Genomic DNA, 19,192 nt, shown 5'->3' on the forward strand with positions numbered 1-19,192 from the left:
AGAGATGAGTAAGAAAGGCATGCTTGCAGCTGCTTTACAGCAGTGTCCAAATGTGACACTGGAAATGGATCTGGCACCTCCACCAAGAAAAGAATCCTCAAAAACTGTTTTCTATCCAAAATTGATAGAGAACAAGCAGCAGGATGGCTGTATTCATTCTCCCAAGCCCTGCAAAGTCCAAATCTCAAACATGACATCTCCAAAGACTGTGGCATCATTCATACATCAGCCTTCCTGCCAGAGAAAGCATAACTTATAGCTGCTTTTGTGATGACTACCAGGTGTTGGGTGAAGCCTCTTCAATTAATTTCATAATGGTCAGAAGGATGCACCTTCAGGTGTTTCACAAGGTGTTTCCAAGTGGGGACAAAAAACATTAGATTTAGGTTGGATATTAGGGAAAATTTCTGCATGGAAAGGGCTGTAAACCATGGAAGCGGGTTGCCCAGGGCAGTGGTGGATCCCTCATCCTTGGAGGGGTTTAAAAGCTGTGTGGAAGTGGCACTGGGGGACATGGGTCAGTGGTGGCCTTGGCAGTGCTGGGGGAATGGTTGGACTTAATGATCTTACGAGTTTTTTTCCAACCAAAACCATTCTATGATTCCATAAGAATCAGCACCAAAACTCAAGAAACCACACAAATCCTGGATATGCTTTCATATGTCAAGTGACCAACCTCAAACACATTGCTTAGTGGGATGCCCTGGGTCATGTTGCCCCTCCTCATTACAGTTTTTTCAGCTGCTCTCTAATCTCCTTGATGCCTTTGCAGCTGGCAGAATCAGGCCTGCAGTGGGCTCAGCTCCAGAAGCTGGAAAGAGTCTGAGATAGTGGCCACCAAGATTGGGCAGTGAGCACAACAGGGCATGACAGGAAAACTGCAGATGAACTTAGTGATTACAAAGCTGGAAGGAGACACCAAACTGCTTGCCACCAGAGAGATGGTAATTTTGGCAACCAGCACATCCCCCCTGTCTCTGCCAGCTCTGTTCTCTGCCCAGGACTCCCGCCCACTACCATCAGCACCACAGCCACAAGCATCCTCTGCCTCCAAAGTGGCTTTGAAATCACAGAGGGACTCTACAGAAGCCCTAGGATGCAAAATTAGGTCTCCCAAACTACACTCCATGCTCACCTGAGGAGATCTCCTGTGGCCTTAAATTAGGTAGACAACTATCTCACTGAAAGTGGTTTTAGACATCCTGACTGGTATTCACACATAGCTATAGAAGGGTGGGTTTAGGTAAGATATTAGCAAGGATTTCTTCCTTTGTGAGGATGCTGAGGCCCTGGCACAGGCTGTCTAGAGAAGCTGTGGCTGCCTCTGGATCCCTGGAAGTATTCCAGGTCAGGTTGTATCGTGCTTGGAACATGCTGGGCTAGTGGAAGGTGTCCCTGCCAATGGCAGGAGGTTGGAATGAGATGGTGTCTGAAGTCCCTTCCAACCCAAGCCATTCTATCATTGCGTGATACTGCTCTTTGCCCGCTTCATTTACACCCATGTACAAGATGCTAAAGGCACATGGTGTCCTTCCTCCTACCTGCACCTCTGCTGGGATTGCAGACAACCCAGTAAGCCAGGATCTCTCGAGCCCGTCCTTCCCAAAACCAAGTCATGAGACATCTGTGACTCTGTGCTTGGCAGCCTCAACCTTTCTCTCCTTATCACTGCCAGAAATTATTCATTTAACATCCCTGGCCTTTTGCCAGCAAAAGCGTGGTGTGAGGAGCAGAACCATCTCCTCCGCTCCTCCTGTGAACCAAAGCAACAAAAGTGAGGCTCTTACTCAAGCAAATTAAAAAAAAAAAAAAATCCCACCAGCTAAGAAAAGCTGAAGGTTAATATAAATTCCATGGGTTCGAGGGGGAAATGGAGCTGCATTCAAAGACTCGATGGCTAACCACGCTTCCTCAGTCTGGCAACTGCCCGCTCCCCCGGCAGAGTTATTGAGGAAGTTAGATGAGTGCTGTATTTGTTCCAGCTGCAGATTTCCCTTAACCCCTGGTAGTGGTGTTTTCAAAAAACACAGATCTTGTTTTCTTGATAGCAGTTTTTCATTTTTGTGCGTGCCACAGCTACAGTTATTAACTTTAAGTACTGTCATTTGTAGATTAAAACTGAAGGAAAAAAACCCTGTTGCCTTTCTAAGAAGTCCAGGCTGGATGAGCAAAATGGGGGATTAGAAGAAGGCTTTCAGGAATTAGCTTGGAACAGGAAAGAAGAAGATAAAGCCATTATAAAAGCTTCTGCTAATACAGGAGTCTTTTTTGTTGTGTTAATGCAGCCACACAAATTCCTATGAAGATTTATTAGTCAGGTCATAGAATCTGCTCTCCTTCCTTCTTTGATGATAGAATCAACAATATTTTCATCCGCTAACATGCTCCCTTCTCTCAACGGGGAGAAAATAAATTACATACTTTTCCAAGACTGTGCTTGGGATATACAGAAGGCTACAGGTGAGGCTGATGCCTTCAGACCAGAGAAACAGATGCTGAAATTCAGATACCTGTTTAGAGGCTGCACTGTTTGGATGCTCCCTACAAGGTGAGCCCAGCCTCAGGTCTGTGGTACCCAACACTTGATGGAGCTGGGATACACAGGACCCCTTCCAGCATCCCAGACCTGCACAACACCCACTGTCCCATGGAACTTCAGTCCAGCAAAGCACTTACTTTATGCGATTCTGCTCCTAAGTCTACTATTTGCCTTGGCCTGCAGCCAGCCGAGCACTTAGGCACATGCTTAAACTTAAGCACAAGAGTAAACAGATTGAAGTCAGAGGGACTTAAAATTAAGCACATATTTCAAGGATTTGCTGGATAAGGGCCTTAACCCTGGTGTGCAGCATTTAGCTGGGATGATTCCCAGCTGATTAGCTCCCCCTTTTCCTCGACCTCCCCTCCACTGGACCGGGAAACAAACGGTTTCTGTTTTGCTACTATGCTAAAGGCCTGGCTTTAAAGAAACCTTATCAAGCCTCCAGGCAAGCATGTCTTTCTTTAATTATACCTGCCTGTGAAATACCTTCCAGAAATCCCCACCCAAACAAAGCCTGAGGAAAGGAAATAACGGAAATTCTTGATGGTTTCCACGGGGGAAGCGATCCTAACCAGTGAGACGAGGCGCACGTAAGATGAGGCTGATGACTGTTCCTACTGTACACAGCTCCCAGCACAGGGAGACTCCTTAAAGCTCCAGCAGAAACTCCCAACTACCTCAGCCCTCACCACCCAGGGCAGAATGCTCCCTGAACCTGTCCCCTGGACGTGTCTTTCTGCACGTGTAAAGATCTGAAAAGCTATTTGGTGACCACACAGGGGAAGAAGAGAGATGTGGAAACACAAAATCCATGAAACCACCCCAGCAAACTGCAGCACCCAATGGGGAATCTTTCAAGATGCCAAATAGCTTCCAAAGGGCTGGAAGTCACTTGCAGGACTGGAATATGTTTTGCCATTCCACACCCTTTCATATGAGCTTTTAAACTTTGTTTTGATTGCATCTACCCATGGCAGGACCTTGGTGGCTGTGGGTAGGTAGGCAGGTCTGGCAGAGTGAAAGCCCTCTTGGCAAACAGGCAGCCACTCCAAACATTCATCACAGGCAAGTCTTCAACAGAACAGAAAAGCAAAAGATGAGAAACCTGGGCAGAGAAGATGGACATTTTCTTCAGGAATAGGACTGGTCCCATCAAGGAGCACCAACTTGCCTGGACTTGAGAGTGGACTAAGGCACCATCACCAAGTCCCACTCTCATCCCTTACCTGTTCCCCTACAATTCACTTCTAACCATGCTCTGCTGCCTTACTCTCCGCTCCTGAACAGTCAGTCCTTCCCACCAGAACTTTAACTTCTGATTTACCTGTGCTAAACATAACAAAGGCATGAATAAGCAAGTGCCTTTGGATAAGCAAGATGCCTGGATTCCTCCATCCAAACTGCAAATCACTCTAGGTGACCACTGAATCATTAATTTTCACACACAGGAAGACTTCTGTGTTGTCCAAACATCTTGTCTTTTAATACAACCTCATGTCAGGAAAATTACTTTAGATCTCCCAGAAGAGCACAGCCACCAGTTACTGCACTACAGCCTTGCCTTTCCTGAACCAACAACTCTCAGAATTTGAAGACTTGCAGAATAAATTCAAGTTCTGCCTTGTATGCAAATCATGCCAGGAAAAGATGCAGCAAGTAGAAGCCAAACAAGGCAGTTTTCTTCTCCTTCAGACAGGAATGTCAGGATGATCAAGTAGTCCCAGAACTCCACCTCTAACTCAGCAGGTTCCCAGCCTTAGGTACATTTGCAACGCTTGGAGCTACTTTAATTTTGTGGCCTCACTGGCCACAGGCAGGTGGGCACTGGTTCTCTGGAATATAAGCAAAGGAGCTGTATCTTGTAATTCTGTCACACTTCACCTGCCCTCCACTGAGGTTAAAAAAGCCAACATAATTATCACTTACACTTGGAAGCACCACCAAAATCCTGGAGCTAGACTCTGTGTGCAGAGATCAGACAGCTGCTCCAGCACCAAGAGAAAAGGCTGAAAGAAGAACCTGCACCTTTCTTGCTTTTACCTTCAAACATGGGCATTTGTAAAAAAAGAAAAGAGTTTAAATAACAAATCTGTTTGCCTAAGCACTTAAAAATGGAACTACAAATGGTTTTCCTTTCAGCTAAAGGAAAGTATGTAGCGTGTCTAGTCCTAACACTTTGGGACTGCAAGAGGGATGGGGGTGAGGCCCTGAATTCCACCCTGGTCGTGAGTGTTCTCACCATTCCCTCAGAATTCCAGGCAAGACATGGGACAACTCTCCCCCACCTCTGACAGGCTTTCATGACCATGTTTGGTCTTGCTTCAGCTCTTGGGGCACTTTCAGGAGAACGAGGAGTTTCCACCCACCCGCCCTGACAAGGCGGGCGAGGCGAAAGAGGAGCCGGTGTGGCGCTCCTCGGATCATGTCAGGTCGCACGTACGTTTGAAGTCGGCCACCGCGTTCTCAGCGGCCAGGAGCAATCTCGCGGCGGCTGCTTCCTCCGCCGCTCGCAGAGCTGATCCTCAGGAAAGCTCTGTAGTGCGAGGAAATCCTGGCCATCGCCAGCAAAGCGTTATCGACACGGCGAGGAGATAATAACGGCAGGAACTGCCTTACGGCGAGATCGGCACCACCATCCACGCGGCCGCGCGGTGCCAAGGGCCAGTGAGCCGGGACGTGGCCAGGCGAGGTCATGCATGCTGCTAGATGGTTAATTGTGTCAAAAAAAAAAAAAAAGGTGGGTTCCTACAACTTGATGAGCATGATACGCTCTCCCTCTGGCAAATGCATCAGGTTTTCAGTGTATGATGTGGCTTCCTGCGTTGAACTCGACTTCTCTTACAAGGCCACAGGTCCCACCTTCTCCTTTGGGAGGAGATACCATCAAGCCTGGCAGATACCACCTGGAAAGACAACCACTATTCATGGGGGCAGAATCTAACATGGGCTGCCAGTTTTGTGACTGCTCTGGATTCACGAGAAATATCACAGAAACCATAGCAGCCCTCTGACCAGTGTATGACCTCCCTCCCAAGAGATGCAGGAGGCCTTCATGACAGACAGGACTGGTGGGCACATTGGTATGGCTCCACAATACCTCTTGAAGACCTTTTACCCTAGGGATTGCTGGCTCAGACCTTCATGGTTTGTGATATACATCTCAGGAGTAAGTAACTAGAAGTGATGGCTTGAAAAGGCGAGTGCTGCTTGAAAAGGCGAGTGCTGCCAGGTGCTGGTGAATCCCTGGAACAAGCACAACATGTCCAGCAGCTGGGTCTCCTCCAACCCCATCCCTGCTGGAGACTGCACACCTGCAGCACACAGGCTTTGCACCTGCAGTACGGGAGCAGCAGAAATTCCCCCTCTCGGACATGCCAAGAAATGGAGGAGGTGCAGGGCTGGTGGGACATGAGAGTTCACCTTCCCTGGGTGTGGATTTGGCCACATGTTGAGCAAGTGGGGAAGATGCTGCTGTGGCATCAAAGGAGCACCTAGGCAGGGTAAGGGGACAGATTTCCCCCCACCATGAGAAACACCCACTGGTAACTTCTCCAGGCATAACACTGCACCAGAAATAGAACTCCTCTGAGATTTCATTTTTGTTTTCTCCTTCTTATTTTTTTTTCCTTTTTGCAGGATTACTGAGTTCGCAGAGTCTCTCTTTAATGTCACATGTGTGGCTCAGGTCCCTCAGGCCCCAGCAGAAACAGCCTGGGATATTTGCACAGACCCCTCACAATGGAAGGAAGAGGGTGTAGGAGGGAGGATCAGGCTGCTGACCCCTTTATTGTTCTTGGGCCAGAAGAAAGCTTCCTCCTGGCTTAAGAACCACGGCGCTGAAAAAGTTTTCCAGCCAAAACGAGTCAGATGGAGTCATTGGGTGGTGGTTTTTATTATTTTTTTTTTTTCTTTCTCCTTCCCCTGCCTCCCCCTTCGGTCAAGCGACGGGGAGTCACAGGGTTGTGCTCCATTCACAAAATACCTGCTGCACATCACGTAGTCCTTCCCCCCGACGGTGGGGAAAGGCGCTGTAACCCAAGCAAACGAAAATAAACCTTTTTTTTCCTTTCTCTGCATATTTGAAAAAAAAAAAAAAAAAAGGGAAGAAAGGACCCTGCTCCCAGACTGACGCCTCCAGCGTGTGCCCGCCGGGGAAGGGGTAGGCGGAGGGGGGAAACGACGACGATATGAAAGAAAACAAAAACAGCAAATTCTGCTCTGAAAGGATTAAATGGAGGTTTTCCAAAAAAACACCCCGCCATTATATAACGAGGCTTAGCTCAGAGTCACCGGGGTCACACGATGCAGCAGACTGGAAAAACCAAAGCGCAGTGTAGCCTTTTAATTGTTAAGCCAACCATAAAAAAAAAATAAATAGAAAACCGATATTGTGATTGCACGAGACGAGGTGGCCACTCACATACTGATGGTCAGGGTACTTTTTTACCCCCTTTGCTCTTTCTGGCTGAAACACACCATTTCAGTGTGAGCCTGACTCCTTGCCTTTGTGCTTATCGGGGTGGTGACCTGTTGTTCTGGGACACCGCTGGCTCAGGGAGCACACGGACTGCACCGCCTCCCAAAGCATTGAGGCACACGGGGCTGGCTTTGCTCTGACAGCAAAATGAAGCACCAGTGGAAACCTTATCACAAGAATCCAGGTATCAAATCACACCACTGAGCTTACAGATGAAAATCTGCATGCAAGGAGATGTTTTTTTAGCACGTTGGTTGCACCTAGGAGACCTGCCACCATCCACAGCCACCTGCCTAGTCCCCAGGCTCTCCATAACCTTCAGGCTGAGATGGTACAACCACAGGCAATCCCGAAGCTTCTTCATCCCTGATGTCTCCCAGCACTGTCTACACCAGAGACGGATTCATACAATTATAAGTCTTTTCGGTTGGAAAAGACTTCTCTAAGATCATCAAACCCAACTATTCCCCCAGCATTGTCCAGCCCACCACTGAGCCATGTCCCAAGATGCCACATCCACATGGCTTTTAAATCCCTCCAGGGTGGGACCCTGCCACTGCACTGGTCAACGACCCTTTCCATTAAGAAATTTTTCCCTAATACCTAACTAAACCTCCCTTGGTGCCACTTGAAGCTGTTTCCTCTTGTCCTGTTGCTTGTTACCTGGGAGAACAGACTGACTCCCCCCTGCAACACCCTCCTGCCAAGCAGCTCTCAGATCCTGGATACAGGGCTGAACAAGCTCCATGGGCAAGAGGGATGGGAACAACTCAAACAAGAAGAAAACTCTGGAAAACCAAAGTTTCATTTAACCACAGGCCCAATGGCTGGAGCAGAGCAGCCACTGTTGTCATTCTGTGGTGTGACCAGGGTGTCCAGCAGCAGCAGTGGGATGGTGCCATCAGGTTGGAAACCTGGAGATCATCCTCAACTCTTATCTTCCTTTGAATTACAAGGGCACATCTCGTGTGAAATGTGTTTCACACTTGAATCTTAAAAACTGCCTTTGGTCTGGATTATTGTTGTGGAACAATCATGGAACAACAAGACAGGGTGTCGCATCTCTCCTGGCGCTCCTCCAAACCATGTACATGTAGCTACTCACCCCAAATATTCTCATTCTCATCTAGAAAATGTGCAGCAACCTAAACTTAAGGAATAGGTATTTTTATATTTCATTTGTGCAGAGCACCAAGAGGAAGGCTGGCCAGCTGAAGGCACACACAGCTCACCAGCTTTAGGATGTTGCTCACAGATGCATGATGGAGCAAATATCAGCAGTCCCTTCCCCAGAACTAACCAGCAGAAGCAAACCATATCTTCTGTGATACCTGCTTATTTTCTCCAGCCAAAGGATCTTATTTTTCCCGGCCAAAGGGAAACAAACAGCTCCTATAACCTCACATATTTTCTTTCCGTTTGGACAGGGCACCTCAGAAGAATATACAATGAGAAACAAAATAATGAAGCGGGTCACAAAAGCAGGAAGAAATGAAGCTTTATCATTCTCCAGTGGTTTCTCTGCTCAAACATTACAAGAATTATTAAAAAAAAAAAAAAAAAAGAAGAAGAATGAAAAAGAAAGCAAGCTAACAATGAGGAGTTTCTCCACAACAGGAGGAACAGCAGAAGGTTAAAGAGGAATAACCCTGGGAGACATGGACACAGGGGCAGCATCGTGTGGTCAAAGGTGTGGAGACCACATTCCACTTGCTATTCCTTTTAGCCCAAATGAAATAAATTAAGCCCACCATCCAGCAAAGGCATTTTGAGGAGGCCACAGAGTTTTCTTTCACTGACCATGCCAGCATGTGTACATTTGAGCCACTTCCAGAGACAGCAGGGAAGTTAATGGAGTATCCCTGGAAGTGTCCCAAGGCCAGGCTGGATGGGTCTCTGAGCAAACTGGTCTAGGGGAAGTTTTCCCTGCCTATGGCAGAGGAATTGGAACAATACAATCTTTAAGGTCCCTTCCAACCCAAACCATTTAATGATCTTGAAAAAAACCAATGACCAAAAGTACTTTTAAAATCATAAAATGAGGGACAATACAAACACAGGACTAAAAGGACCTCTGGGTTACAAAGCTTGGTCTGCTACCACAGCGAGGACATCATTTAATCCCTTCATAAACAGTCTCTATTTTCCCTGTGGAAGAGACATCCAGGCGACGTGTGCAGCAATAAATTTCCCACTTAAATGACAATCTTTGACCAAACCACCCTGCATTGCAATAAACACTTACCCTGCCACTAAATACCTATATTTACACCACAGCTATATATACATCTCTCCAAGCTGAATGGGATTCACTTACCTGCTGCCTCCAGGCAGGAAATTCGCATTTTAAGAACTTCTGGTCTCATTTATTGTATTGCTTTCTATTCCCACAACATCAGAGGAAAGGCAGCAGAAAAGGGTGGGGGAGCATCTTCTGGTTAAGAAGAAATTTATAAATGTGACAGGAAACATTAAACTCCTATTTTATCAGACCAGGGACGAGGGCATCCCCCATTAGCAGGATTTTTAGAGAGCGAGGTGTTTCTAGGCTCTCCAGGTCCCCCTGACAACGGGGATGTATGCACGTCTCCCTTTTCTGGTCCTCTGGTATGCCTACTTTTTTTTTTTTTTTTTTGAGAGAAAATTCCTTCCTTCCCTTCTTTTTATTAAAAATTCATCTCTTTTACAGAGAGTGGGGAAGAGGATTAGGATGTGGAAATAGCCAAGCCAGCAGAAATAGCTGCTTGACCAAAGCGACATTGAGTTTTTACTTGGGATCTTTAGAAATCTGGATTTTTTTTTCTCAACTACTTTTAATAATGTTTTAAAAATTTATTCATTCCTCCACATTACTTCCACGTTGCAGGAAAATACTCAGCAAATTCAATGGAGTGCAGCAAAAACACTCTCAGTTTTCTAATTAATCCCCTGAGAAAACAAGGGAGAAGAAAATGTAACATTATTGAGAAGTTAAAATTCAGGCAGGATTTAAGGGGTGTGTTTTGGAGTCTATAGAAATGACTGGGAAAAACCAAAACAGGTTTGCCTTGGATATTATATAGCTGCATAAAAGCAAACCTTTCTGAAAGAGAAGTCAGCTGTTAAGCTGGGAAAAATCCAAGTAGCTCCCTGGTGTGTTTAAGCCAGAGCATAATGTGGTGACATTTTTGAGCCTGAAATGCCTATTGAGCTGTTATTTATACCCCAGTACAATTCCCCTTGCCCAAACCAGTTAATTCCCCAGAAAACTGCAGTTCACAGGACTAAAACTACTTGTGGACTCCTTATAAGTTAAACAGAGCATCTTTCTTCATCATCCTCCAGGAACAGCTCTCCCATACTCCTACTTCTTTGTGGTCCCTGGTCACGAACCCAAAACCCAGCAGTTCCTATTGGTAAGCCCAGCCTAGTCCCAACACCTCTTTGTGTCCACCCCTCTGTCATCTCAGACTGAGGAAAAGCTGCAAAGCCGCTCACATCCCATTATTAACCTTATTCTGTGGTACAAACCAGTGGCTGGCAAACTGGGGCCTAAGGAACAGAGATAGTCCAGCAGTGGGCAACTCATGGTACCCATCTCTCTCCTCCTGAGTCTGGCATGTCCTTAACTTGGGATGGGAACAACAAGGTAGGTGGGAGACAGGGACAGGTGGAAATGTGGGTGTTCAGGAGAACCTCCCACCCCTGACAGGGCAGCAGCACCTCCAGAGAAAGGGAGAACCCCTCAGCACATCTGGGACAGCCTGAGCCCTGCTGGAGCATCCCGTGGGAGATACATGGAGTTGAGGATTGTGTGGGCAAAGGTGGGATTTCCAGGGAGTCGTGAGATGGGACATGTCTAACCTCTAAGAACCAGCTCCCCTCAGGGCTTTGGTAATGGAGGGAGTCACAGACACCTTTGGTTTTGACCTCATTCTGTTCAGAGCCAAAATGCAGCTCACCCAAATTCAGCCCCAGGTGCAGAGAAACACCTGCAGGTTTCCCCACGTTGGACATGCACTCCGAGCCCGAGGTGGTCACATCTGGATGGAGAGCAGCGTGACCTGGCACAGGAGGGTGAGAGACACTGCAGAGAGGGGTTTCTGCTTGGAAAAACCTTTGGAAAAGCTTAATTTCCTCTGCCCAGAGCAGTGTTCCAGGGCCATGTGGCGAGGCCGCAGTGCCCTCTAGTGCTGCAAGGCTCCCCTCTGCCACCAGACACTGCCAAACTTCATAAGCCACCCTTGTCCCTTCCACCTTCCCTCCCTGCTCATCCCAAACCCCGACTAGTCAATCCAGCTGGGGTGTGAGAACATTCCAGTGCCTCCTATCCTGGCAAGCACAGCAGCCTGGCCCTAATTCTGACCAGCTGACCAGAAGCAGCACCAGGAGCCACTACAAAACAGGATCTCTGTGCCCACCAAGTTGGGAAGACACCCCCAGGAATTATGAGTCAGCATTACAACATCTGCCTGACAGCCAGAAGAGTAACACCAGGCCTGAGAAGAGAGAGCCTGCATAATTTTCCACAATCAGGAGCCTGCTCTGAGCCGTAATAATGATAATAATAATAATGATAATAATGATAACTACAATCGCAATAATGATAATGAGAAAAATAATAATGATAATAATAAAGTAATAATGGAAATATTGAAGTTCCTGGCCATTTCTCCAGTGTTTCGTTTATGCACTGAATAAGGCTAGCAGGCTTATTCATAATAAGGCTGTGGTATTAGGAAATTGGATATTTGGAAAGATTTCTTAATGGAAAGGACTGTCAGACCCTGGCACAGGCTGCCCAGGGCAGTAGTGGAATTCCCATCCCTGGAGGGATTTAAATACCATGTGGCACTTGAGAACATGGGTCAGTGGTGGCCTTGGCAGTGGTGAGGGAATGGTTTGGACTCAGTGATCTTACGGGTCTTTTCCAACTTCAATATTTCTCCGATTCTGTGCTATGAAAGACCATCATAATCTGAAAAACCCACTAGAAGATCTTCCCTTTCCTGCACATCTGATAAAACCTCCAGGGTTTATAACCCTCAGGGATCATAGGGACTGTGCTCTGCCAACAGAGCCCAGGCCCATGGGAACCTGCATGGGACATTCACAGTCTTGGTCCAGCCCTCTCCAGTGCTCTGGAAGTCTCCTTGGCCTTGTCTGCCTTCCTTGGCAATGGTGGCCTTAACTCTGCCATGGGCGTGATGCTGCAGGAGCTACAGGTGACCACAGAAATCTGCCCTCTCTGCCCCAGGTGATGGTCACTGTCAGTTGGGTTACATGAAACAAAAAAAGGGCCACAGAAAGGCCGTGTCTCACTGGAAGCCATGGCAAATCAAAAGCTTTTTACTCAGGAGCAGAGCTCTGACTCCCAATACGTTGTGACCTATACACAAGTAAGTCTTGGCTCTTTGTCAGGGACTTTCCACAGTGGTTTTAGCTGTTACTGTATTGGAAAGACCCATGGGATATGGGCTTGTCAGGCAAGAAGCCTTCTCTGAAGGCAGTGCTGTGCCCACACACTCTGGGCAGACTCCAGCAGGAATTGGGGGCAGCAAGAAGTAATCCCCCCCTTTTGGGGCTCCTAGGGAGGCACCCCAACCTTTTCGTAAGTGGTGAACACATAAAGGACATCAGGGTGGACCTCGTGAGTGACAGCAGGGACACAGAGCACAAGGGGCACACTCCATATCGACCAGGCCACCCCCAATGGGAGGGGATGCCAGGCAGAGGGATCAGCCCACCCCAGGTCCACCAGCACAGAACAGCCTGCTAGGAGAGGGCCACACTGCCCTGAGCTGTGAAAGAGGAGCAATCTGGGTTGCCTAAGGTGCTGGGTAAAATGAGAACTGCCAAGCCTTGCAGTGTAGACAGAGCAGGCAAAAGAGGAGGTGGCGAGGTGACAACTCCGTATGGTGATAGTAAATAACACCAAACCACCAAAGACCTGTCTGTGGGCTCCAAAGAGACCTGTTGTCCTGCTACCACCACCCTGGAAGGATCAGTGATCTGCAGAGTCCAGGAACAAGCCCTCACACCAGTGCTGAACACCAATCTCCCCTCCTTGCCTGCAGAGTGACAGCAAAGGCGTTGCTTGCCCATAATCTATCCTCTCCTCCTGGACACCTGGGTTGGCTCTTATTTCTATTTAGGAGTCTTCCATATCTGACCAAACCCACATGTGAACTGGTCTATTTCTGCACCCTACAGAGCTGACAGGGAAAGAACATGAGTACCTCAGATGGGAATCATCCAGCCCTTCCTAGACCTCTCCACTGAGGTGCAACAAACCATGTCCCAGTGTGTCCATGCCTCACCTGGGGCAGGAATCCCAAGTGACCAGCCCATGCACAGGTCCCACCTTTACTCCCACGATCTCCACACTGAACTGTAAGGTCTGACTTGAAAATACTTGCCGGTGAGAAGGAGTCCCAGGGAAAACAGCAAAGCTGCCTGGGGGTCCCTCAATTCAGGTGGTTTTCCAGCACCAGGACAAAAGTAGCATAACATTAAGGCTAAAGGAAGAACCTGCAGCTTCCTTGCCTTTGCTTTCAAACACAGGCATGTGTAAAAAGGAAGAGTTTAAATAACAAATCTGTTTGCCTAAGCACCTATAGGCTGAACTACAAACCGGATCAGGAATCCTGGTGCTTCTAATCCTGTTTGGACAAAATCAGGAACATAGTGGTGCTAAGAGGAATGTGAACCACTTAGACTCTGCCTTTCTCCTAAGGAGCTTCTCTCTTGTTTCTCTTCCAACAAGGAAGCTGGATGACGACTGCAGCCAGAAGAGAAACAAGCAGTTTATTGTAACTACAAGCATATGACAAAAAGGGTCAAGAATCAGTAAGGAAACGGAAGGAGATGAGCTGAAGGCAGTAAGATGCCAAACCAAATGATATCAATGCCATCTTCCAAGTTTATCTCATTACAACAATAAAGCCCAATATGCCTTTCAGAAGTGCCACATTTCTACCTCCTAAAACACAAGAGAAGGAGCAGCTAGGCAGTGAAAGCACATTCCCAGCATTCGAAGGAGAGCAACCCCATTCTGAAGGCACAAGTCCAGCGAACTGAAAGCTAAACACTGCAACACACAAGTCCAGAGACCACCTGGGACATGTGCCAAAACTCTCTGCTTGTGTCTAGCAGCGTTTACAGCACACCCCTGCAACATGCAGCCTCCTGTGTCCTTTGTGAGTTACAGCAGTTCCACAGGAAGGAGCAGGGTGGATCTTGCTCAGAAAAGCTGTGACTGCCCCATCCCTGGTAGTGTCCAAGGCCAGGATGACCAGGGCTTGGAGTGACCTTGGAGAGTGGAAAGTGTCCCTGCCCATGGCAGCGTGGTTGGAAGGGGATGAGCCTTAAGTTCCCTTCCAACTCAAGCCATTCCATGATCCTGTGATCTTGCAGAACATGACCTCTTGGGTTATTTTCTCTGGTAAGTGTACATTTTGCCAAGGGCTCGCTTGCCAAGGACTCTGAAGACTAAATCTGGGACCAGAGTACTTGGATGTGACACATCCAAGCCTGAACAACTTCCCAAATGTTTGCCAAAGGGAGCAAAAGCAAAAGGCACTGACTCAGCCCTCCCTGCGACGTCTTCATGACGCCAAGGCGGTTATGTGGTCTCCTTCAACAAAACAGCTGATGTGGAAATGGAGAGGATGATAAAGACTCTTTCTGCACCTGAGCTGCATCTCCCTATGCAGCAAATGCTCCCTGGTGTGCAGTAAAAAGCAGACCTTATGAATGGAGAACACTTACCTTCAAAACAGTAATTTTTGGCAGCACTTTGGTGAATTAGTGCCCAAATCCTACTGCAGACTCTTATGAGTAAGGAGAGATGAAGAGGTTATGGCTCATGAGCTGAGCCAAGGCAATGACCTCATGAGCTCCTAGCCACGAAGCTTTCAAAAATAAAAACCTATTAATCAGTAAAAACAAGCACCTCAGATGGATTTTGAAAGGACAGGCCATGAGAAAGCTTCAAATTACGAGTTGCGGTGAAGGAAGTGTGAAGCCTTTGCATGTCCACGAGATGGCAGAGCACACCATGCTGTGAGAGCATCCCCAAGGACTGGGATGCACGAATTCCAAACAAAAGAAGAGGATCTGCGGAAAGGTTGCTCGGGCTTATTTGTTTATTTTTCCACCTTTTAATTGTCAAATAGTCATAGGCTTTCCCTGCAATATTTTTTTAAAATACTATTGATAGATTGCAGCAGAAAAACTCATGTATAGGGGGATATTAACACCCAGATATCCAGAACACTTTGCTCAATCCCCAGAAAACCTGAATATTCTGTTTAATTAGGGACATCTTTGCATGTCTCTGTAGATACCCATTCAGACCTGGATGTACACTGGAGATTAGTTCTAGATTCATGTTCTATGTCTATCACACCTTAACACCAAAGGCACACAAATCTCCAAGCAGCCTGCAAGCAAAACTCCCTACCTCTCTCAAATGCGGTGCTTTTAACCTTTCCATGGCTACTGAAGAACACCCAACAGCTAAAAACTTACATCTGAGCCATGCTGGAGGATGCTTGGACCACCCCAGTTGTGCTGGAGGATGCTTGGACTGGTTCAGTCACACTGAAGGATGCTCAGACTACCCCAGAGGAGCTAGAGGATGCTCAGATTGGCCCCTCCATCCGTGCATGCCTGCTGCAAACACACGAGCTCTCAAACACAGACAGAACAGGAGTTTATACATCACCAACCTGAAAAGCCTCTTCCTCAGGATTCAACACCCATGTACATAACAACCCCATGGGGTGAAGGATTTTCCTTTCACAGGATCACACAAAGGAGTATCTTCCCTTATGCCCCCCCCAAGCACTGCTCCACAGAGCCATTTAAAACAAGGGATGAGGAGCAGTAAAATCACTGTCAGCACTGCAGAACTGCATCCAAATCCAGTTAACAATGATATGTCAGGATTAAAACAGCTGTCTGCAAGTGTTTCACTTGTCCACGTTGAACAAGATAAACCCTCACCCAGAGCCACCTGGGTCCTATCTCCCACAGACATATATGACTGCCTGTACATGCCAAGGTAAGCATGTCTGCAAATTAATGCAGCACTGCACGAGTCTGCCTGAGGCACAAACAACGCATCAAATCCAGCATTCCCACTAGGTCTTCCAGCTTAGAGATGTCACACTAATAATTAAGCCAGATACTAATGTATATATTGGAATGAATTCATTGTATTCAATGTACTCTTAGGACATGATGAAATGATAACCAGACCAGGAGGACCTGGCTTATTTAACAGCTGTTGATTAAAACCCTCTTGAAGGTAATCAGCTCCTCACACCAAAGATGGTTTGATTCTTCATTTCCAATTATTCCCCAGAGAAACTAATCTTATTTTGCAGAATTAATGGGGTTTGTATCAGCTGAACCTGATGTTTTTATGCTGTGACCTAAAGTCCAGACATACCAAACATGGAAGAGACTGAGCAGGAAGCAGCTGCAGGCCGTGCTCCTCCCTGCCAAAGTCAGCTGCCCTTCTCCACTCCTTCATGTACTCAGTGCCAAATAGCTCACCCAAAAGAAACAGTAAGGCAGATTGTCACATGGTCTGCAGGATGAGCAAAGCTTTTCCTCACATGATGTGTGAGCAGGAAGCCCGGCTGTTGGAATCTGAAATGCAAGGAACTCTCAGAAGTTTGGGCCTGTAAGCCAGAGCTTAGAATTAAACACAAGATTTGATTTGAGACCTTGGAAAAGGCTTCCAAACTTAAGTACTAAAAGCAAGAATGCAGATTTATAGTTTAAGGCAGAGAGACGTTAAGCTAAGTAGAAGAAAGTTTAGAGTTTTAGAGTTTAAGATATAGAAAAAATAAAAGTAGTTACAGAGGTGAACAAGGAATTTAGAATGCAGTGCTGTAGGTTTGTGTGTCATAACATGACTGGCTAAGAAAGCTTACACTGCAGCATGAGTCCATAAGATGAAATATTTAAGGATTAGGTCAAAAGCATAAATATCCTTGTTGGCAGTGTTTTATTAGTTAATAAATGCTTAACAGGTCTTTTAACTAGAGGTCTTGTGACCTTCTGAACCATGCAGTGAAGCTGTGAGCCAAACTCACCCTTCCTGCCTATGTAAAAGATTAAAAAAAATAAATATCGCACCATCTAAAGCAACTCAGAGGTTCCGTCTCTAGTTCATTCAAAATGCCCACACCTGGTGAGCTCTTGGCTCAGCACTGGAAAGGGTAACACTACCACAACACATGAGATGTTTTTATCCTTGCCTCTGGAGGCAAAGAGGTTTCAGCAAAAGCACACTGAGCATCCTCTGAAACGTGCCTAGCTCAGGGAACTCAGCTCCTTTGAGGACTAGGGCTCTGTAAAATGGAAACCTATATGATGCTGACATAATGACTTTTTCAACCTGTCTTCTGAACTGCAGGGTCTCATCCTGCTATTCCCCAATATCCAAGCTTCAGTGGTCATTTAACCAGAACTGCCAAAACTGCAAAGAGAGATCTAGGGAAAGAACATGCTGGAGAAAACACACACATGGATTACCTCTGCATATAAACATGGGCACTGCCCCAAAAGGGCAATACCTGGGTCAGCACACAGGCACTGCTGGCTTCCTGGCAGCAATGTATTTTGGAGCTGTCAGGAGAGGTTTATGCTTTCCAGAATCTCCTTTTCTTCAACATATGAGCCCTGTGCACATCCACATACATACATATATACATATATAGGTATATACCGCCCTCAGTGTATCACCTCCCAACAAAGTCTACGTGGTAACTGCCTTGCCCAGCAGTAACACCTGAAACCAGAGGCACAAATCTCCATCCCAACCCCTAAAGGACCACAGCCCAGCAGCTTTCCCAGTCCTGAGGAGGTTTCCTAAGGGAACACAAGGCAGGGAAGGTGCTACTGCTGGTCCCCACCATGGCAGAGGCAGATATCCTCATCACCTACCTGCCACACTGGAAGGACTTTCTCTATGTCATTCAAGTTGATGCTGTCACCATCCTCGTATTTCCCCTTTCCAAGCCTGTAGCAAGAGGAAAACAAAACAAAAACATGTGAAAACTCATTGGAGACACAGTTAATTTTCTATTACAGCACAAGGGGAATATCAGTTGTCACTGCAAAGGCCTCTCATGGAAACAAAGAGGCTCTCTCTGGAGCAAGTGTGCTGTGCTTCCAAAACACTCCCACGCAGGCGTAAAGCTGTTAATACAAAATTAAATGCTTTGCTCAGTCCTCTCCACCTGCACCATCTGCCACAGCTTGCAAACACTTTTGGTAGTAGCAGCAGTGAAGAAAAGCAAAGGCAGTCCTGAGCCCAGGGTGACTTGATTTCCAGATCAAGTAAAATTGAAAGCACAGCCCACCTGGACAGCAGAAATGAGAGCACAAAGAATGTAATGAAAAACGTTTCCTTTGAAGCACTGCTCATTTGCTGGTCTCCATGGGAGCTCCAGCTCCCCTGATGAGAAAGGTGTTGAAAATCAGCAAACACACACCTCAGACAGGAAGCAGCAATCAATATAAATATAAACAGACAATTTGAAAGACAAAGAAATTGGGATGAGAAGTCAAGCACTCACACATCATACACAGAATCGGAAGCTGAAGGACTTTCTTGGAATAAGAAAGAAAAAACAATCCAAAGATAACTACTAGTTGGATGCAAAGAGCTTGTGATGATACAGAAAGAGAAAGAAATGCTAAATAATTATCATCCTTCTATGTCCACAAACAACAGAGATGATCTTTATTATGCAAGAGCGATAAAATATTTTTTGTCTGTTAGAAGCAAGATACTGTTAACTAAGTTACAGTAGAGACTTTGGTAGGAGGTGACTCAGGTAATCAGTGCCTAGAAGTCAGAGAAAAACAGGTCTTGGTATTAGAGACAATGGGAGGAAAAAATTGAGAAAAATGGCACATGCTGAAGTACCAGGCTCAAAAACCAGCAAGCCCAAGGAAAGCAATTTAATTAACCTTAATCAACTTGAGCACCCTGATTTAGCAGAAGGTATCTCTGACCATGCAGGGGGTTTGGATTAGGTGATCTTGAAGATCCCTTCCAACCCAAACCATTCTGTGATTCTGCATTTATTGGAAATCAGAGATGTTCAACAATCGACTTTCCATCATAGATGAAATGCTGACTTTGGCTTACAAAGGCAAAAATACAGTGT

General features: G+C 46.5%; 1 protein-coding gene across 4 annotated transcripts in view; it reads right to left on the reverse strand.

The window, feature by feature from the left end:
• CTIF (cap binding complex dependent translation initiation factor) overlaps nt 1–19,192 on the reverse strand; it is a 143,225-nt gene that overhangs the window by 73,935 nt on the left and 50,098 nt on the right. For all 4 annotated transcript variants that reach the window (XM_068177087.1, XM_068177086.1, XM_068177088.1 and 1 more), the window contains one exon: nt 17,961–18,036. In XM_068177087.1, the coding sequence (XP_068033188.1) occupies nt 17,961–18,036 (76 nt within the window). The remainder of the gene's footprint in view (nt 1–17,960; nt 18,037–19,192) is intronic.

The sequence above is a fragment of the Anomalospiza imberbis genome, chromosome Z (assembly GCF_031753505.1).
Source record: "Anomalospiza imberbis isolate Cuckoo-Finch-1a 21T00152 chromosome Z, ASM3175350v1, whole genome shotgun sequence".
In the NCBI taxonomy this organism is placed as follows: Eukaryota; Metazoa; Chordata; class Aves; order Passeriformes; family Viduidae; genus Anomalospiza; species Anomalospiza imberbis.